General features: G+C 39.2%; 1 protein-coding gene across 5 annotated transcripts in view; it reads left to right on the plus strand.

Moving 5' to 3' along the window:
* Positions 1–308: 308 nt before the first annotated feature.
* Positions 309–17,682, plus strand: part of LOC116324866 (mitogen-activated protein kinase kinase kinase kinase 3) — a 45,313-nt gene continuing 27,939 nt past the window's right edge. For all 5 annotated transcript variants that reach the window (XM_031745635.2, XM_039621547.1, XM_039621549.1 and 2 more), the window contains exons 1-11: positions 309–535; positions 12,045–12,102; positions 14,491–14,581; positions 14,812–14,876; positions 14,987–15,042; positions 15,181–15,228; positions 15,572–15,614; positions 15,854–15,926; positions 16,629–16,760; positions 17,130–17,192; positions 17,355–17,436. In XM_031745635.2, coding sequence (XP_031601495.2) covers positions 437–535; positions 12,045–12,102; positions 14,491–14,581; positions 14,812–14,876; positions 14,987–15,042; positions 15,181–15,228; positions 15,572–15,614; positions 15,854–15,926; positions 16,629–16,760; positions 17,130–17,192; positions 17,355–17,436 — 810 coding nt within the window. In that variant the 5' untranslated portion in view covers positions 309–436. The remainder of the gene's footprint in view (positions 536–12,044; positions 12,103–14,490; positions 14,582–14,811; positions 14,877–14,986; positions 15,043–15,180; positions 15,229–15,571; positions 15,615–15,853; positions 15,927–16,628; positions 16,761–17,129; positions 17,193–17,354; positions 17,437–17,682) is intronic.

A 17,682-nucleotide genomic window follows, 5' to 3' on the forward strand; every position in this document is an offset into this window, starting at 1 on the left:
TTTCCCCTACAGCTTCCTGTGTAAATCCCAAAATCTGACTTTATTTTCATTATATAGTGAAAACAGTGTAGGTTTGGATTATAATCTGTATTTGTATTTTTTCTGCTGTTTCTTAATATGTATCCATACAAGCAACTAGTGAAATAGTAAACAAATAGTAATAATTTAATTGCATTTTAATTATCATATTCAACTACTAAATCCGTTTCCAAATGCATTAAATTTAACAACACACATCTCCCCCATCAGACACCATGGAGAGGGTACGCCATGATGTCCATTGCGCATGCCCAATGCGCAGTGGAAGCCATGTTGGAGCTACATTGGATTCAGGCTGGGATTTTCTGACGCCGTATGTTTTTCTTTAAATATCTGTTTTCATACATTGTTGGGGTTCGTCAACCGTGCGCGATCAGCGCCGTAATCGGCAGTGGAAATGATGAACTCCAGTGTCGACCTGTCCCGGCGGAATCCGCAGGAGGATTTCGAGCTGATCCAGAGGATAGGAAGCGGCACATACGGAGATGTGTACAAGGTAAAACTGCAGTGCGCAATCACATAGTTCCATTTTCGGACACAGAGTAGTTAAACACCACGAGCGTATTGACAGTCTTGCCGTCCTACAGTGGTGTTATAACAGTAACGAATCGTTTCTATAGTCATAAGTGGGCTGTTTCTAATATGCTGTTACTAGAAGGTTTTTGTTTTGATGGTTGTTGGTACAGTAATTACTGTGCTACTCATGTTATAATTCCATTGTCGGACACAGCAAATGTTGGACTTCGCTGGTGTTTATGGTTGTTATTGTCTTGGCCTTCTTATCCATGCTTGTTTAGAGATCCGGGTTACCATTATGTTAATGTTTTCTGGCTGCTAACATGCCCGGGTTAAGACTTAGTTAACGTTTAATGTAAACCCAACGTTAATTCTTGGTTTGTTGAGCACCGATCATATTTACCTCCGTGTAAGTGAGTTGTTGCACAAATTGCGCTACGTCGACGTGCTTGTTTGCACTCGCTGGACTGTGGCTGTGGTCTAAATCGTGTTGTGAATAACAGCAGTTAATATTAAAGAAGAAGTAGGAGTGGTTGATGCTTGTCCGGTAATAGACCTGCAGTAGCTTAGCTGTCCGACAACGGACTCTACTAACTTGATAGCATCAAGAAGCTAGCTGGGACGTCTTGATGCTACGTGAGAAAACTGTCGCAAGTAGTGAACATGCGGTGATTTGTTACCCTTACATGAAGACACACTAAAAAAGAGACTACCTGCTAGTTTACTGGCTGTTTGTAGTATCGTAGAGGCTTCGCAAAACATGTTAAACCTGTCCGCGTATCCCGGACAGAGACTGACAGCTGCCTTGCCTTTGGCTAAAGCGCTCAGATCTGACCAAGCTACAATAACAACAACCGTGAAATAACCACTTCATATTGTTGTTTTTCACACTTTAAAGTCAGTAGGCACTCGTCGGGTCATTTTTAAAGAACTGTGGTGCTCATTTTTATGTAGGCTGTGTAATACAGTTGGCCTCTTAGTCACTGGGCTCCACACTTTACCGAGGCCCAGTGCTGGGAACCCAAAGCCTGTAATCCAAACTGTAAGGCAGTTCCTGAATGCTGTGCAACTCCATCATAGTCTCATCGACTGTATTAGTGTTCGTTATATGTAACACAAAACAACAGCAGTCATAGTCACGTACAATAACAGAAAAGCAACAAGCTGGTCATGTATCATGGGAAATGATACAAAATATGACAAAGTGTCCCCAAATAATGCTGCAGTACATGAAAACCAATGAGAATGTGTAGGCCAGGATACTGTAACTCTAAAACTGAGAATCATGGGCATAAAAAAGTAAATCTATCAGTCTTACCCATTTGATCTGCCCTCTGTAGCAAATCAGTAAGGTTACAAAAGTTAACCATCTATACCCTCAGTTATGTATTTGTTTGTGTAATAGTCACTCTGTTGTGGAATTTAACTGCTGTGTGAGGGAGGCTTTTTGTACACTGGAGATTCATTAAACACGGTAATAGGACTTGATGATGTTTGGTTAACCTCCAGGCTCTTTGTGGTAATTACAGGAATCCTAAAGACTATAGATATTAAATATTTCCAGTCTTTTTGAACACGCACAGTCTGTTAATTTCAATCCTAACTAGTCCATCATATGGATATTATATCCTTATTTATTTTGTGTGCGTTTTCACAATTGTGCCCCCCATACCCGCCCACCCTCCGCTGCTCCTAATCTTGTTTGTTTCTAATTTAAGTTCAGTATCTTGCCTTGTTGTAGATAGGTAGGTTGGCATCTCAGACTTGATTCCCCTTCCAGGCCTGGAACAAACGGCACATAGCTGATTAATGTGCACCAAAGTAACTTGAAAAACAGTTATAAAGGACAAAAAGCACCCAACGACACAACTTAAATATGGCAGAATTATGAGTTAAGTTATAATTTCTCACTGGAAGCAGATTAATGTGTTGATATGGTTGCTATACTGTAGGAACTACGATCATTATGTAGCTAAATGTCTATTTCATTGTTCCAGCAGGGATTTACTGAAAGACCTGAAACCTCTGGATGTGCTTCTAAGCACCAAGGCACATGGTAAACCTCACCGATGCCTATATTTGGTTCTACCACTGTGTGAAAAAGTGTGGCTTGGACAGGAATGTTTGAGCAGGAAATAAAGCATGAACTCTGCTAGCTTGTTTTCTCCTCTGTTTGTGGACCTGCCACTCTGTGTGTATCTGTTAGAAACTGTAGGAGGAGCATTGGCTGATGTTGAGACAGGCCTTCTGTGTAAAAGATCACAAATCTGAGCCTCACAATAGAGAGTTTTCAGGGTGAATTTGTAGCTCAAATTTTATAATGAGGGGAACCTGTATTTTGTGAAACCACTAACACTGCATGGTAATTAGTAATATCTGTAAAGCGAGCCATTTCAGGTCAAATATGCACCAAGGGTTCAGGTGTTTCTCCCAGAACCCAGATAAGGATCCATGGAGGAAAATACCTTAAAATGGTGATCAGGCGGTAGAACTACAAGTCTCCATGTCATATGAATAAAATGTTTACCTTCAAAGTAAGGTGACGTAAGGTAGACATAAGGGTTGTGGCACAACCCTGAGGCTGTGTAGTAAGCTGGGACAAGTGAGTATTTAATGGTGGTCAGTTTATCAGCATTTAACACCACATTATTTCCCCAGAAATAAATAACAGAAACTAGACACAGGATTGGTATTCCTGAATGCAAATCCTCCACGTATCGACACTGGAAAACAGCCTTCCTACTCCTCTTGTATAAGAGGTGACAGTTTTGTCTGATTCACCTTCGTGGATTACATTGCTTTTTGAAAACAAAAGGTATATTCAGTGTCAACTTTCATGTTAAGAATTCCCGGAACATGATAGCAGTAAACTGCACGCAGCACACTTATGTTTGCCAGTCTTCTGGGTGAGTCAAAGATAAGCCAACAGAAAAAAAAATGACATTGACAAACCAAGCTTTCTCTCACTACCATTTTTATTGATTTGCCACTTAATTCTGGGCGAGCGGTGGAGCGACTACACTCTTCTTTTTAAGTTCCACTTTATCATCTATACTGCTTCAATAAATGCAAGTGTCAGCTCAATATGTTGCTCTAAAGTCATAAAAAGAAACCTGTCCCAGACGTACTACTGCTGTACCTGCCCTCACTCTATTTGCGTCAACAGACAAAGCACAGACCGAGTACTCATACGATGACTTATGTTGTTTTAGTCTACATATTTTCTCGAGGTGATGCTGCTTGTAGCTTCAGATTGAGAACGCAGGGGTCGAACGGTCTTGGCTTGTGACAGATATTAGTTGTTGACTAATAAATGTGAGAATTGCTGTGTTTTCAAGAAACACTACAGCAATCTGCAAAATATTAGATTTCTTGTAAGAGGTTAGCAATGGTATTTAAACTGATTTTGAGTCCGTTTACTAGCATGGACATCTGCACATGCCAGAGTCGACATAGCTATTTGTGTCTGGTTATTGACACTGAGAAAAACAGACCATTTGTTAAATGTATTGTGGTGCGAGTTTGACTTTTAAAATGGCCTTAAATTGAAACTCTGCATTAGGATGTTGGAGAAATGGCACTGGAGGAAGTCACGCAGTTGTCAGAAAGAAGACTGCGGTGTGGTTCAAGTCCTTTTTTGAGGTTTATGTTTTGCTTTGTCTGGTTTTTACTTCCCTTGATTTAAGCAGGAAAGCTTGTGCCTCTTCATTCTGTGCATTAGAAAATGATGCTTAACCAAAACATTCAAATGTGACATCAAGAGATCCTTTACAGCCTTTACCCAACCTTTTTTGCGCCGTGGACTGGTTTATGTCCCACAATATTTTCACGGACCGGCCTTTAAGGTGTCGCGGATAAATACAACAAAATAAAACCAGTACCGGTACCAAAAAAAGAAAATCTATTCATAACACACGGGAAAAGACCCAGGGAAGCCGAGTTAATGATAAAAACGATAAAAAAATAACAATAAAAACTGATAAAAACCCCAAAAACCATAAATTTCACACCCAAGCCTCAATTCTCGTGGCCCGGTACCAAACAACCGGTCCATGGCCCGGGGGTTGGGGACCACTGCTTTACAGGCATCCATACACGATGTGTTGGGAGTGATCAAACCCGTCTCACTACTGCCATCATCCGATGTGTGAAGATGGAGACACCAAAGGCGAGTGTGTATCTGCGACACACCAGTGGCTTTGACAAAAAAGCAGTATTTGGCTCCCAGGGAATGAGAACAGGCTGGTCTTAAAAGTAATACAAGCCTTTCGTCCCGTCATCCACAGTTGAAGCTGTATTACGTGGCTTTTTTTTTGCACATTCACTTACTTTTTTTTAAAGAATGGAAAGAATGATATCCATATTGGTTATAAATGTGACAGTAATAGTTCCTCTGCCCAGAACTTGTGTGTGTGGCACAGTTGAGTCTCCGTGGTATAGGAATGCAGGAATCTTCACTTCCTCCGCGTGTGTGTGTGTGTTCATGTCCTATTGTTTCACGCTAGTCTAACAGAGGAAGACGGTGGAGCGGTGAGCCCCAGTGCAACACATACACACAGAATAAGATGAATGTATCATCACCTGCGTAGACACGCAAGCACAGATGGCTGTAGAGTCACAATTGAAGCTGCTGGTCCACAACCATCCTGTTTTTGTCCTTGTTCCTTCAGTTGTTTGCTCACTGTGGTGGAGTATAAAGACCTCAGCCTGCATACTCTCAAGAAACGCACGGTTCGTGAAGTACTCTTGGGCCTTACGTTGAAAATTGTAGTTGCTATCGTGTTAATCTACTCTGCAGGATTTTGTCTCTGCGCCACTAGTGCTGCTGAGTAGTGATAACGCGCATGTTTACAGAGTAATTAATAATGCGGTGCAGTGGCAAGGAACTGGTAATAACAACATTGTGACTGTGCTGTCATGCAGCGTGGTAGATGCTGTAGTTTGGTTCCCTGTTACAGTAGGTGTAATACAGATGTGATACTTTCTGCTTCTGCATTATAGGGTCTGAGTGATGTCAAATTTTAAGGGTGCAAATGTGGCTCTTTGATGGCATCCACATAGAAGCCAGCACTGCCATTATGTTGCAAGAGTACTGTGGCATGGCAGCTAAGCATCCATGAGGTGTCAGTAGATGTTAATCCTGGCCTTAATGCTGCTGAAAAATGCTAATGTTAAAAGTTTGTTGCCTGCAGTCAAGCAGGGATCACATTAAATCCAAAAAAACACTGCGTTTCTGACAGTTTTGTTCACTTCCTTGCACAGCTTAAAGTCATATGATTTAGTCGGCAAGGGGTCTTTTATTTTGAAATTGGACTGGATTTTCTGTCTTCCTGTCATCATCTTTTCCTATATGTAGTTGACAAAAAATGGAATAAAAGCTGTACAACATGGAGAGGTACTTCTGGGGTGCTTCAGAAACGCACAGTAGTTTGTCAGGTGGAGGCAGAACCATTATCTTCAGTGGGTGCGATTAGCTCTGTCAGCCACATCCAAGGCACAGGACGATGGTGTATTCCTGGGATTAGTGTGTGATCAAAGATTTTCAGCGTAGACATAATTGCCTTTCTTTTAGAGAGTGCAAAATTAAAATGCTTTGTTTAACAAATGAATTCAGAGCTCTTGTGCAACACTTTGTAATCCTTGCTCTGTATAGACTGTCAAAATTGACATATCAGTCTCCTGTTCAAAGCATTTTAACTATGTAAACAAATCACGAGCCCACTGTGGTACACAATATCTTGAACGAGGGTGTAACCAGTTATTTAAACTTCAGCTAAACCAGGTTAATACAGGTCCATGCACAATCCTGTGGGCTGGAGTCGATCATTTTATTTAATCCTAAATGAGTAATAAAAAAAAAAGTCTGCCAGGATTAGCTGTTGGTTTGCACAATCCACACAGTGAGTGGTGTGACTCCAGTTGAGCACAAAAGAAGTTATGGTGTGATGTGAGGAAGTCTGTGGGCCTTCCCTTGTAAAGCAGCATATTTGCTGCATTTGAACTGGAAAACTTGCACTCAGCAGGTTTAGCTCTTTTGAATTAAAGGAGCTGCTACTGTTACTTTTTGAAGTTGTTTCTTACTTGATTTGACTCTTGTGTTGCATGTTTTGTGATGGAGCTTTTATGGTTTGTATTATTTTTGTCATTTCAAATACTTGGCACTTTAAATGCTTAAATTAAATCAGGGCAACATTAAAGCTAATGAAAGGCCACAATGAAAATAAAGAGAGCTAGTTATTACATTGGACTTCCAAATATGTGGCTCCCAGTCTCTTTGCTTAACTATGACACAGAAAGAAACACAAAGCGCTGTTTTACCACACTTGGTTAAATGTCTTTTTGATGGCTTGAGGAGTAATACAGATTTGTATTCCTGGCAACAAGCTCAAGTTTTCAGATGCAGTGGACTCTGTGAATTTGCCTCGTCTTTAACGGAAATGTCTGTTTGGATTGGGTTCTATTTGTGCTGACTGCCACCTACACCAATTGTTTTAAATACAGCAGGGGTAATTTTACGCTCTTCAGCAGTAATATGTCACTGAAATTTATAGGCCCCTCTTTACTAAGGACTAGGAAGGCCTTAGATCTCTCAGTGTTGTTTGGATCATCTTGTTGATTATACTTGTGCCAGAGTACAGCGCTTTTGCTGAAGCTGTTCAGTAACTCCTGGCACCGTTATAGCAAAAGCATCAAATCCTATTTCAAGATGTGATGATATTGAGTTCTTAACCCTGGCTCGGGCTAAATGCCAAACTCCTGGAAGGAATTTTTATGTCTGTTTTGACCATTGTTGCTTGTGTTATGAATAAATGTACTTTTTCTATGACTCCACTAACACTGTTGCTGCATACACATAGTGTGCATATTTATGGAGACGTTTGGGTGGGTAGGTCTTACAGCGTTGTGTGAGGTGTGTGGTATGCAACTTCACAGGCTGACACTAAATGTTGATGCCAGTGAAGTGAATTATACTGATAATTTGCAGCATGCATACAGGATACGACTTTGAGTGCTTAAAAAGAAAGAACGATTGAAGTGGACTTGAAGTTCTGGGTTCTGCGTGTGCCTCAGTGTTTATGGGTGTTCTACTTGAGTGAGTGGGTATTTCGTTAAAAAACAGGTGTACAAATTAAGTACACTCAAGTGCATTTGGCTTTCACCTCACCTGTCCCCGCCGCCTGGGGCCATGTGTTTGTAATGGCTCAGTGACGTTGTGAATTGGACTAAACTTTTTGCGTAAACAAGCTATGGAGTGGCACTTGAACCATTTTTGAGAGCCAAAATATGTTACTTATGGAACGTCATCTTTATAAACTTAACTTGCAGACCAATCAGCAGGTTGGTAAAGTTAAATCCAGGAGTAATTGTTTAAAAATTGTGTAACCTTTTTATGTTTTTCCAGTATGTTTAAAATGGTTCAAGCTTCATCGCTTAACCAGCAGAGGAAAAGATCATGTTTGTCTTTTTAAAAAGTAACAATCTTAAGGGAGAGTTAAGATGAAAGTTGAGAAATTAATGTTAATGAGCAAACTAAAAGCAGAAACTCTTAAGTCATGAACTTGACATTACTTAATGCACTGGTTATCTTAAAGTTCAGTGAAGCGTGGTGGTAATTGGAAGGACAGCTGAAATCTCTTGGAGAAATCTTGTCAAAGGAAGTAAATGGCTAACTACTATTGTAATTGTTGCCCCAGGCCAGGCATTAACTCCAGCGCTTTTGCAGTGGAGCTGCTCAGTGGCCTTTAGCAGAAGGAGCTGATTATACTGGATCACTCTTACATGGAAGTGTGTTTGTTTTGACGGTGGGTTTTTCACCCTCAAAGTTCGAAGAAATTAGACAAAGTGAAGATGAGATGGTAACGGAGTGTAAGATCATAACTGCAACAAGTTTATGGAGACAGGAGAGGATGGTGCTAATATGGAAGGTTATGCAAGGTTAAACTGTACCATACAGGAAAGAGTATGGTACAGGAAAGAGACATCTGGAGAAACCAAGATCTGGAGATGCCTCTCTGGGCTGAAGATCATTTAAGATAGATTGAGTGAAGTTCTAAAATCATCGCGTGTGTGTTAGTGGGGCACATCTGTTTAGCACAACTGCAGCTGAACACTGTATCTGTATACAGATTTTGGAGCCACATTTCTTGCAGTTCAGGCTGAATAATTACAAGGGAACGGCTTGCCTATTTCAGCAAGACAGTGCCACACCACATTCTTTTTGTATTACAACAGCAATGCCCATAGCAAAAAAAAATGCCCGGGTGATGAACTGGCCTGCCTCCACCCTTGACTTACCCCACTCACTGAATAAATACAATTATTCATTATGAAAAGAGGCCCCGAACTGAGCAGCTGATATCCTGAATCACGAAAGGAGGGGAAACCGCTTGAGCCACAGTCTGCCACCAAAACTATGTATGCTTTTATGAGAATTTGTTAATGTTTTATTCCAACACTGACTTCTTTTACTTTGTAAAATTTAGAAACAACAGTGTGCTTCTGTGTTGTGGCCACTGTAATATTTCAGGAAGAAAGAGGTTGTTACTAATTTTCCTGCCTAAACTTTGGTTTTTAAACAAATGATCAAACCTTCAGGCCCTTGGCTGCAGAAAGATGGAATACCCATCAGTCAGTCCCAGCAGCAAGCCTCTAAAATTGAGTCTGGCTGTGTTTTTGCCACCAACAGAGGCACCGAGCGACCATGAGTCATCTCTGGTCTGTCTGAAGACGCTCTGTCTCTGCTCTCCACTCTGCATCCATCTCCTTCTCTCTTTGCTTCTCTTTGTCTCTCTCACCCTCCCCCCACTTTGTTTTGATGTGGATCGGTCTTGGTTCTCCTCCTTCACTTGAATTGTTATTTTTTTAAATCCTATAGTTGGATAAAAATAAAATTCACGTGTCTGTGTTCTGTGTGGTGTTGCTGAATAGTTTTTGGCATTAACATTGTTTTTTCCTGTGGTTATCCTTGATTTTTTTTTTACATTTATTTTGTCATCACTATTGTGTGACCACAGTGCACACTACTGAAGTGATCTCGGTAAAGTTTGAGTCATTGTTTGTGCCACTTTGTTTTGTTTTTTTCCCTTAAGCCACGGTGGCTGTCACTGCTCTGTTCTGTCAGCACGTTATGCTTCACAGCATCTGACACACAGTATCCTGGTGGTGATGGACTTATACCAAGTGCAGTACTAATGAATTCTGGGGACACACCCTTGTGGTTTCATTATAGTGCAGCTACACACCTGTAAAGTTTTCTGACTGAGTCTTGATGTTCCAGATTCCTGCCTAGCAAGTCTTGACCTTTTGGCATTCTTCTCAGCAAAGCATCCGAGCGGTTGTGGCAGCAGTAATTTATTCTGCTACACATGTGCTTGTGTCAGTGCAACAACACAACTGCAACTTCATAGTTTGGTTGTTTAAATCATCGTGTGTGTGTTGGCTTTTGCCGGTACGGTCAGGTCATGTGTCATACAACTTTTCAGATTTTTTTTTTGTAAGTGGCGAGTCCCTCCCTTATGTTTCTGTCTGTCTGTACTCTGCCTTTGTGGTAGTTCTTGTTACCATAGGTGTCCTCAAGATCTTGTTTTGCCATGATGACACAGATGGACTGCCATGGTAAAATAATACCTGCTGTGATATCACAGCCAGTAAAAAGAACATTACATTTTAAATTCTTCTCATTTTGATACTTATTTTATTTGTATTTTCAAAGGGTTTTTAATTTCATACTCTTTTTATGTTAAAATGGACACTTATTTTACTCTCCTATATAGGCTAGCTTCCCTGCAAAGTGACCATTTAGCACAATAAAAAAAAATATACTGAATAATGTTTTATCTGTGATTGCAGCGTGCAGGGAGCATGATTTATTAGTGCAAACAAGTGAAGGACATTTTTCATCCTTTTTCCAACGAGCTGCTGTCAGAGATGACAGACTGCCCGATTCAAAGTGCGAATTTATGGCCACAGGGTGCCAGCAGCACCATTATAGTGCAATATCAGTGCTACAGCATAAGTCAAATAGGAACACAAATCTGGAAATGTAAGTAAAAGGACAACATAACTGCTTATAAATTTAGTTTACCAATGAATAAAGTAAGTTAGCATCGTAGCTCTTCAGGATCTTGCATAATATTGTCTCATAATCCATTTAAATTAAAAAAATATTTGCTATTTGGGATGTTGCATCCTGGGTTGAGCTTTTAACCAGCTGTTTGCGGGGTTTGGATTGGCATCATATGAACTCCTATAGCGAGCTTACTTTTGGGCCTCACATCAACAGCTGCTCACATCACATCCTCGCATCCATAGCTTGGATGTACTCTACACTGTGTTTTTGCTCAAGCACTGAAACAAGTTTGATGTTTCCACCCTTAAGCTTTTCTTTTTTTTCTTTTCTTGCATATTTTGCACAGCACTGTTTTATGTTGAAGGTCTGTTTGAAGCCAAACGAATTACATACTACTTAAGTAGCTCCCTTTTCCTTTTTTTTTTTTTTCTTTTCCTTAAAAGTACTAAATCATTCTGGGAGGCTGTCACCCTGCTCTCGCTCTCAGACATGTTTGTGCTTGTGTCATTATTTTGTGTGCTAAGGAATGTAAATGCATCTCGCCCTAATGTTAAATTAATATGAACTTGTGTCAAGAATCAGAATGACCGGAGATGTTGATGTCTTTCCCCCCACCAAGAATTAAGACTCAGTAATATTCCAAAAGTATTAGATCAATGTCACCGTACTCCTAGGTTGTTCATAGTATTGAAGCTCTTTTTTTCCTTCCCATGTGGAATGTGCTGGACTCTTTTCCCCATTCTCTCACACATACAGTGCTGCTTCTATGTCACACACAGGCCAGTGGGCATTTTCTTGCCCTGAGTGAAGCACGCAATTCATGCATCACCCAAAAGAAAAAGAATCTCTTTCCTCATGTATATTTCATATGTAATTCCTCTCTGACCCCATCAGCACTCCTGCTAAATGTAAACAGCAGTCCTCTATTTATAGAAAATCTGCCTCTGTACTGCCGTTCCCCTCTTTTCTGACTTATGCCAGCTTTTCAGGAATTTAGGAAAAACAAGTCCACACATTCCTCCCCCATCCTGTTTGTGGTTTAAAGGGTTGCGAATGAGTTATGTCAGAACATTTTTAATTTGCTATACTGGCTACAAACAACTGATTTTGAAAAAAATAAGACACAAGCACTCATGGCAAAAAGGTACCAATTATATTTACCATCAATATTTGATGGTGGCATTTTTGTGGATTCGGTGTTTCTTTCAGCTTCCTCTCAGCTGATAGAAACTCATCTAATGAACATTACAGTTTCGTTTTTCTTGTGCTCTGAGGTGCAGTGAAAACAGTTAGGGTTTCTCTCTATCTGCTCTCCAGTTCTGTCACGTTGTACCTTGATCTTGCTTAAACAACTTTGCTTAATGACTGCTGTTCATGTTCAAGCCTACAATGACTCACTTTCCTTCTTGTCATACTTTAGGCTCGTAATGTAAACACAGGAGAGCTGGCTGCTATCAAAGTCATCAAACTGGAACCCGGTGAGTTACCTCATCTTTGTCTCTCTTTATCTCCCTTTTTTTTCTCGCTGTATCCTACTCCTCATGTTTTTGAATTCCTCTTTCTACTTTTTTTTCTTGTTGAATCTAGGGATGTGTGCAACTAGCTGACTAGACGTTTAAAACTTGACGCCCTTGCTCGTTGGCACCGGAAATACCAGTTGGTTAAACATGTTATTATTATTATATTACTAAACGTACAATGGCAAGTACCGGTTCAGAGATGTTAGGACACCCTCTGCATTTCTGTCTTTTTTTTTAAAAAAAGACAGAAAAAGTCAAATAGTATACTTTCTTTTTTTCTCTCATTTAAATGACGAGTTAGTCACCTGGAGCATCATTAAGTGTGTCCTACTTATGCTCTCTTTCAAATCCTTTACCTCACTTTTTCTTGCTAAATAATAGTTCTTATCTTCCTGTCTATTCCTTTATATCCCCTATTTTTGCTTTATCTTACTCCTTGTCTTTCCATTCCTATATCCTGCTCTTCATCTTTGTCTATTCCCTTTTCTGCCACTTTTTGTTGCTGTCCATTTTGTATTTAGTGTGTGCATATCTCTCTCTTTCGCTCCTAAGTCATATTCCTTATTCAGTTTTCTCTATAGATTCACCAACAGATTGTTATTTTAGTCTGTGAAGCTCTTTATTACAAACCTCTTTTCCATACTATGCCCTCTTACCCAGCACTCACTGATACTTGTGCTCTTTTCCCCCCCTTAACTGTGTCCTTTCCCTCACTTTTCTTTTTCTTGTTTAAATCGTGCATTTCATTTAGTAAGTAAAATATTTGAATAATCCAAATAGTCAGATGTTCGAATGCCCTTTCTTTGGGTAGATACCGGGTTTTTGACATTCAAATATTCTTTTTTTTTCTTTTTTTTGTGGTAATAGATGTCATCTGTGCTTTTGCCTGAGTTGACCCTCCCTCTTTAAGTAGCGATGATGACACTTTAGTTCACTTTACTTTTACCGCCCTAGCGACAGTGAGGCTAGATTTAGAGGCTTTTCATAACCACCTAGCAACAAAGGTGCAACTCTCTCTCCCTCTGTAGAGAGGGGAGATCAAGCCAGGAGATCTAGAGTTCAATCTTAGAAGCGATGCAATGTAATTGGCTTTCTGATTTTAGATCTGTTTTATTATTTATTTATTTATGTATTTATTTGTTGTTTTTTTACTTGCTAATTTCCAATTTTTGAAAATTCTAATTTTCAAATCACACCATATACAAGGTAAAAATAAACTTTTCTTCAATGCAGAATTGTATTTTTATAACTAAATCAGTTATCAGACTTTACAGTTCCCCTAAACTGCACAAGTTACACGATCTTCACTGTTAAACAACTCTGAAAGTAAATAATAGAAAATTAAATGAGTTAATGTACACATAATTTATCTTTCCAAACAAAAACAGGTGTAACAGATTTCTACAAAAACACAAATTTAAGTTACTTACATCATTTAACTTGTTTAACTTACATCATTCACCAGATAACAAGGGAGCAACCCTTTTCTCTTTTTCTTCCACTGCTCATACCAAGGCTCATATTGAGGCTACATGCTTTGTGGTTCCATCTGCACGCCACGTAGCTTTGGCCACTTTCCTTTTGTTACCTTTTTTTTCCTTCTTCAGTTTAAATAACCATCTTCAGCTCTGTGACGATACTTAATTTAAGTTTTCATGCCAGTTCACTGATGATCTAGTTTGGCGAACTTTGCATCATCCTCACTTGCAGCGAAGAAGTCGCTAACAGCCACAGGCACACACTAACAATGTGTGGCTGCTCATATGAGTGTGCAATATTTGCCAGTGTCAGTTTGCACATTTTGCACATGCATGAAAGGAACTGGCTCATAATTGGACATAGACGATGTTGAGCAGCTGGTTACCAGTCCAGGCTAGGAATCCTGAAAACTGGCCCCCATCTGATCAGTTGGTGCATCTGTAACCTTGAATTCATGACAGCTGATTTGTCACTAACAATATCGGGCCCAAAAAATATTGTTTGGGGGACACTGCTAGACATTACAGGACAGCTGTTGAACTATATCCTACCACTGTGTATGCTATGTATTGGTTTTTTTATAGCATGTCATGAATTCAATCTGCAGAAAGTCCTATATAAAGAAATATTGTTTACTTACTTGTTTAATTACTGTACAATTTATGCTTTTGGACTGATGAACTGCTTTGCTTCAGTTTGTGCTCCTCTTAGTGGTTCAGACACAAGTGCAAGAACAGTCTGTCAGAAACAGAAAATAATAAACAAACCCAGCCTTCTTCGCGCTTTGTGTTATTCTGTAAGTCATAACAATGCCAAAATACATACTAAATGATCACTATAATAATATTGTGTTTGTTTTTATTGAAGGTGAGGACTTTGCAGTCGTGCAGCAGGAGATTATAATGATGAAGGACTGTAAACACTCCAACATTGTTGCCTATTTTGGCAGTTATCTCCGGTAAGAGAGTGTGTGTGTGCCAGATGTGGAGTGCAGTATTTTCTTATGGTTATTATTAGAGTGCATTTAATTGATATTTAAGTGTCTCATATTTTTATTCGAAAAAACTATGAGTGTCAGAGAGGAAAAACACAAGCTGGTGTAAGACAGATCGAAGGAGGCGAAGGGCTCATACCTTGTGAGTAAATGTAAACATGCACTTAGACAGAGTTCTCTTTGTGTGTGTGCAGAAGAGATAAGTTATGGATCAGCATGGAGTACTGTGGAGGTGGTTCTCTGCAAGATATCTATCATGGTAAGGACACCCAGGCACAATGATTCAAACCATTTCGTTTTTACTGTAATCTTTGATAGTCTCCTTTTTTCCCCTCATGGTTTCTGTCTTTTTTTTATCTAATATTCCAGTAACTGGGCCTTTGTCAGAATCACAGATAGCTTACATGTCACGGGAGACCCTACAGGTAGTGTCTACAGTACTGATAATGTGGGCAAGATTGAGATTAAGATTTAAGATTTCATTATCTTTATCATGTTATTGTTGTCTTATTTTATGAGTAATAGTAACGGTAACGTCATTTGCTGTGTAATTCTGTTTACAGGGTTTATACTACCTGCACAATAAAGGCAAAATGCACAGAGACATTAAGGTGAGTTTGGAGAAAAAGGCAGTGGGCAATGATTTGTTCATAAATAAAGTTATAGTCATGATTAGTTGTTAAATCTGATTTCTGAAAATCTACATATTGGCTATACATTTACACTTTGTGTTGTTGGTGTACAACCACATATAGCTTGTGTTTGTTATAGGAGAAATGAATAGACATTCCCCCACTACCAGCTAAGTTAATAATTAATACTAATTATACTTATTATAATTAGTATTAATATGTAGAATTTAGTTGAAGTGTAAAATTGTGTGTTTGATCCTAAAGCTCAGTATGTTTTGTTTTTGTTGTTTTTTTTTTTTTGTTTTCTTTCCGTCCCCTACAGGGAGCCAACATCCTCCTGACAGACAATGGCTATGTGAAACTAGGTGAGAGAAACACGCAAGGCCTGCAATTACCTTCTGCTTCAACAGACTGAATCTGAATGGCCTCATTTGCTGACTTGTTTTTTTTTTTTTTTCCTTTTTTACTTGGCCTCTCTTCTGTTCCTCTTTCACTTTGTATTTATTTCTTTACATTCTCCCTTCTCAATCATTACATTCCTCTAATTCTATTTCCCTTTATCCACTTTTTCCTCTCCTCTTTTTTCTTCTTCTTTATTCCTTAGCTGACTTTGGCGTATCAGCCCAGATCACAGCAACCCTAGCAAAGAGGAAGTCATTCATTGGAACTCCTTACTGGTAAGTTGTTTATATTTAACCAAAAGCTTCACTGATGTTGCATAGGGGTACACAGGTAGAACAATAAAAATAAGACCCAGCAGGACAGGGCAAGGCAAGCACTTTTCATACAGAAGCAATTCAGAGTGCTTTACTGAGGAAAATATGAGACAAATGCATTAAAATTATAAATAATTAATGGAAAAAAAGATTAAAATTATTAAAATAAAAATTAATGATTAAAATAAGGTAAAAATTGACCTGAAAGACTTCTAACCTTGCATTTCTGGAGCCAAAAACAATTACTTGAGCCTTTTCAGCGTTCTGGCTGATCCACTCACTGATTTGTTGGATACATTCACTCCTTCTGTTCTGTAAGAGTGCTTTAATCATCGTTCAATACAATGTTTGCTGCTAATGGGTCATCCTTTTACACATAGGGATTTGTTAACTAATGTGTTTCTCTCCTTTATTATATTAGCTGTTCTTTAGTGCAAAAGAACGAAACCCAGAAATAAATAGTACTTGTTAGTTGTAGAGAAATCAAAGAGCTGCATTTGGGGTTATGTTGGGAAGTTTCTGTGCTACTGCTGGGAAATACTGTATAAAGTTCACATTCTGTGCTTGTGTGTAGCTGTGTAACCCATTTGGATAGTTGATCATTTCTCCCTCTTATATGCATCTTGTTTTCATACAGTCCTTCTGTTTGGTTTCCTTGTACAGGATGGCTCCTGAGGTAGCAGCAGTGGAGAGGAAAGGGGGTTACAACCAGTTGTGTGATATCTGGGCTGTGGGTATCACTGCAATAGAGCTTGCTGAACTGCAGCCACCCATGTTCGACCTGCACCCAATGAGGTAGGAGTGTGTGCGGGCTGTGATGATGCAATGATAGTAAAGAATGTTTATAATATTATTTTCAAAATGTAATTCTTAGCATGCATCTCTGCATGTATTTAATGAATGTCAGAACCACTGACAGACATTAATGTTATTAGCTTTAGATAATTTTTGTGTGACAAGTCTAGAAGGTTTCTTTACAAAATGTTGCTGTATTTATGTCCTGGAGATGTTAATCTTTATTCTTTTGATATATTACACTGGCTTTAGTCATTTGGAGTAGATATTGTGTATCAAATTGGCTTTATTACTGAGTGCTAGGAAAGAATCTCTTGCTATGCTTGTAAAGGCGATTTTCCTAAGTTTTTTCTTCTTCTCTCCCAACAGGGCTCTGTTCTTAATGACAAAGAGTAATTTCCAGCCTCCTAAGTTGAAAGATAAAGTGAAGTGGTAAGACACTGTCATGCTTTTGCATATATTTTGGTCTTGCTCACATTTGCTATAGATGTAACACCCAGCTGTTTAAATGACCAGTTTTTATCATTTTATAGGGCTAAAACATTAAACCTTTTTCCTTTTTTCTCTGCATTACTCTCCCTGCTGAACTAATAGGACGAATAACTTCCACCATTTTGTCAAACTGGCTCTGACCAAGAACCCAAAAAAGAGACCCACAGCTGAGAAACTGCTGCAGGTGAGGAAAGTTTAACTTTCAGACATTACGGTCCATCTCCAATCATATTTACATGATGTAAAACAAACAAAAATAATAGGGCTTCCCACCCAACTTTTATGTTAAGTCAGGAAACTAGGCATGCTGACAAAATTGCCCAACACGGTTTATAAATATCAAAAGCCATTTCAGATTTGGCAGATCTCCTTTTTGAGGCAGCCTGATGGATAGCTTCCAGCTTTGCTGCTATTTTTTGGTTGCTTTGTG

This window comes from Oreochromis aureus, linkage group 13 (assembly GCF_013358895.1).
Source record: "Oreochromis aureus strain Israel breed Guangdong linkage group 13, ZZ_aureus, whole genome shotgun sequence".
Taxonomy (NCBI): domain Eukaryota; kingdom Metazoa; phylum Chordata; class Actinopteri; order Cichliformes; family Cichlidae; genus Oreochromis; species Oreochromis aureus.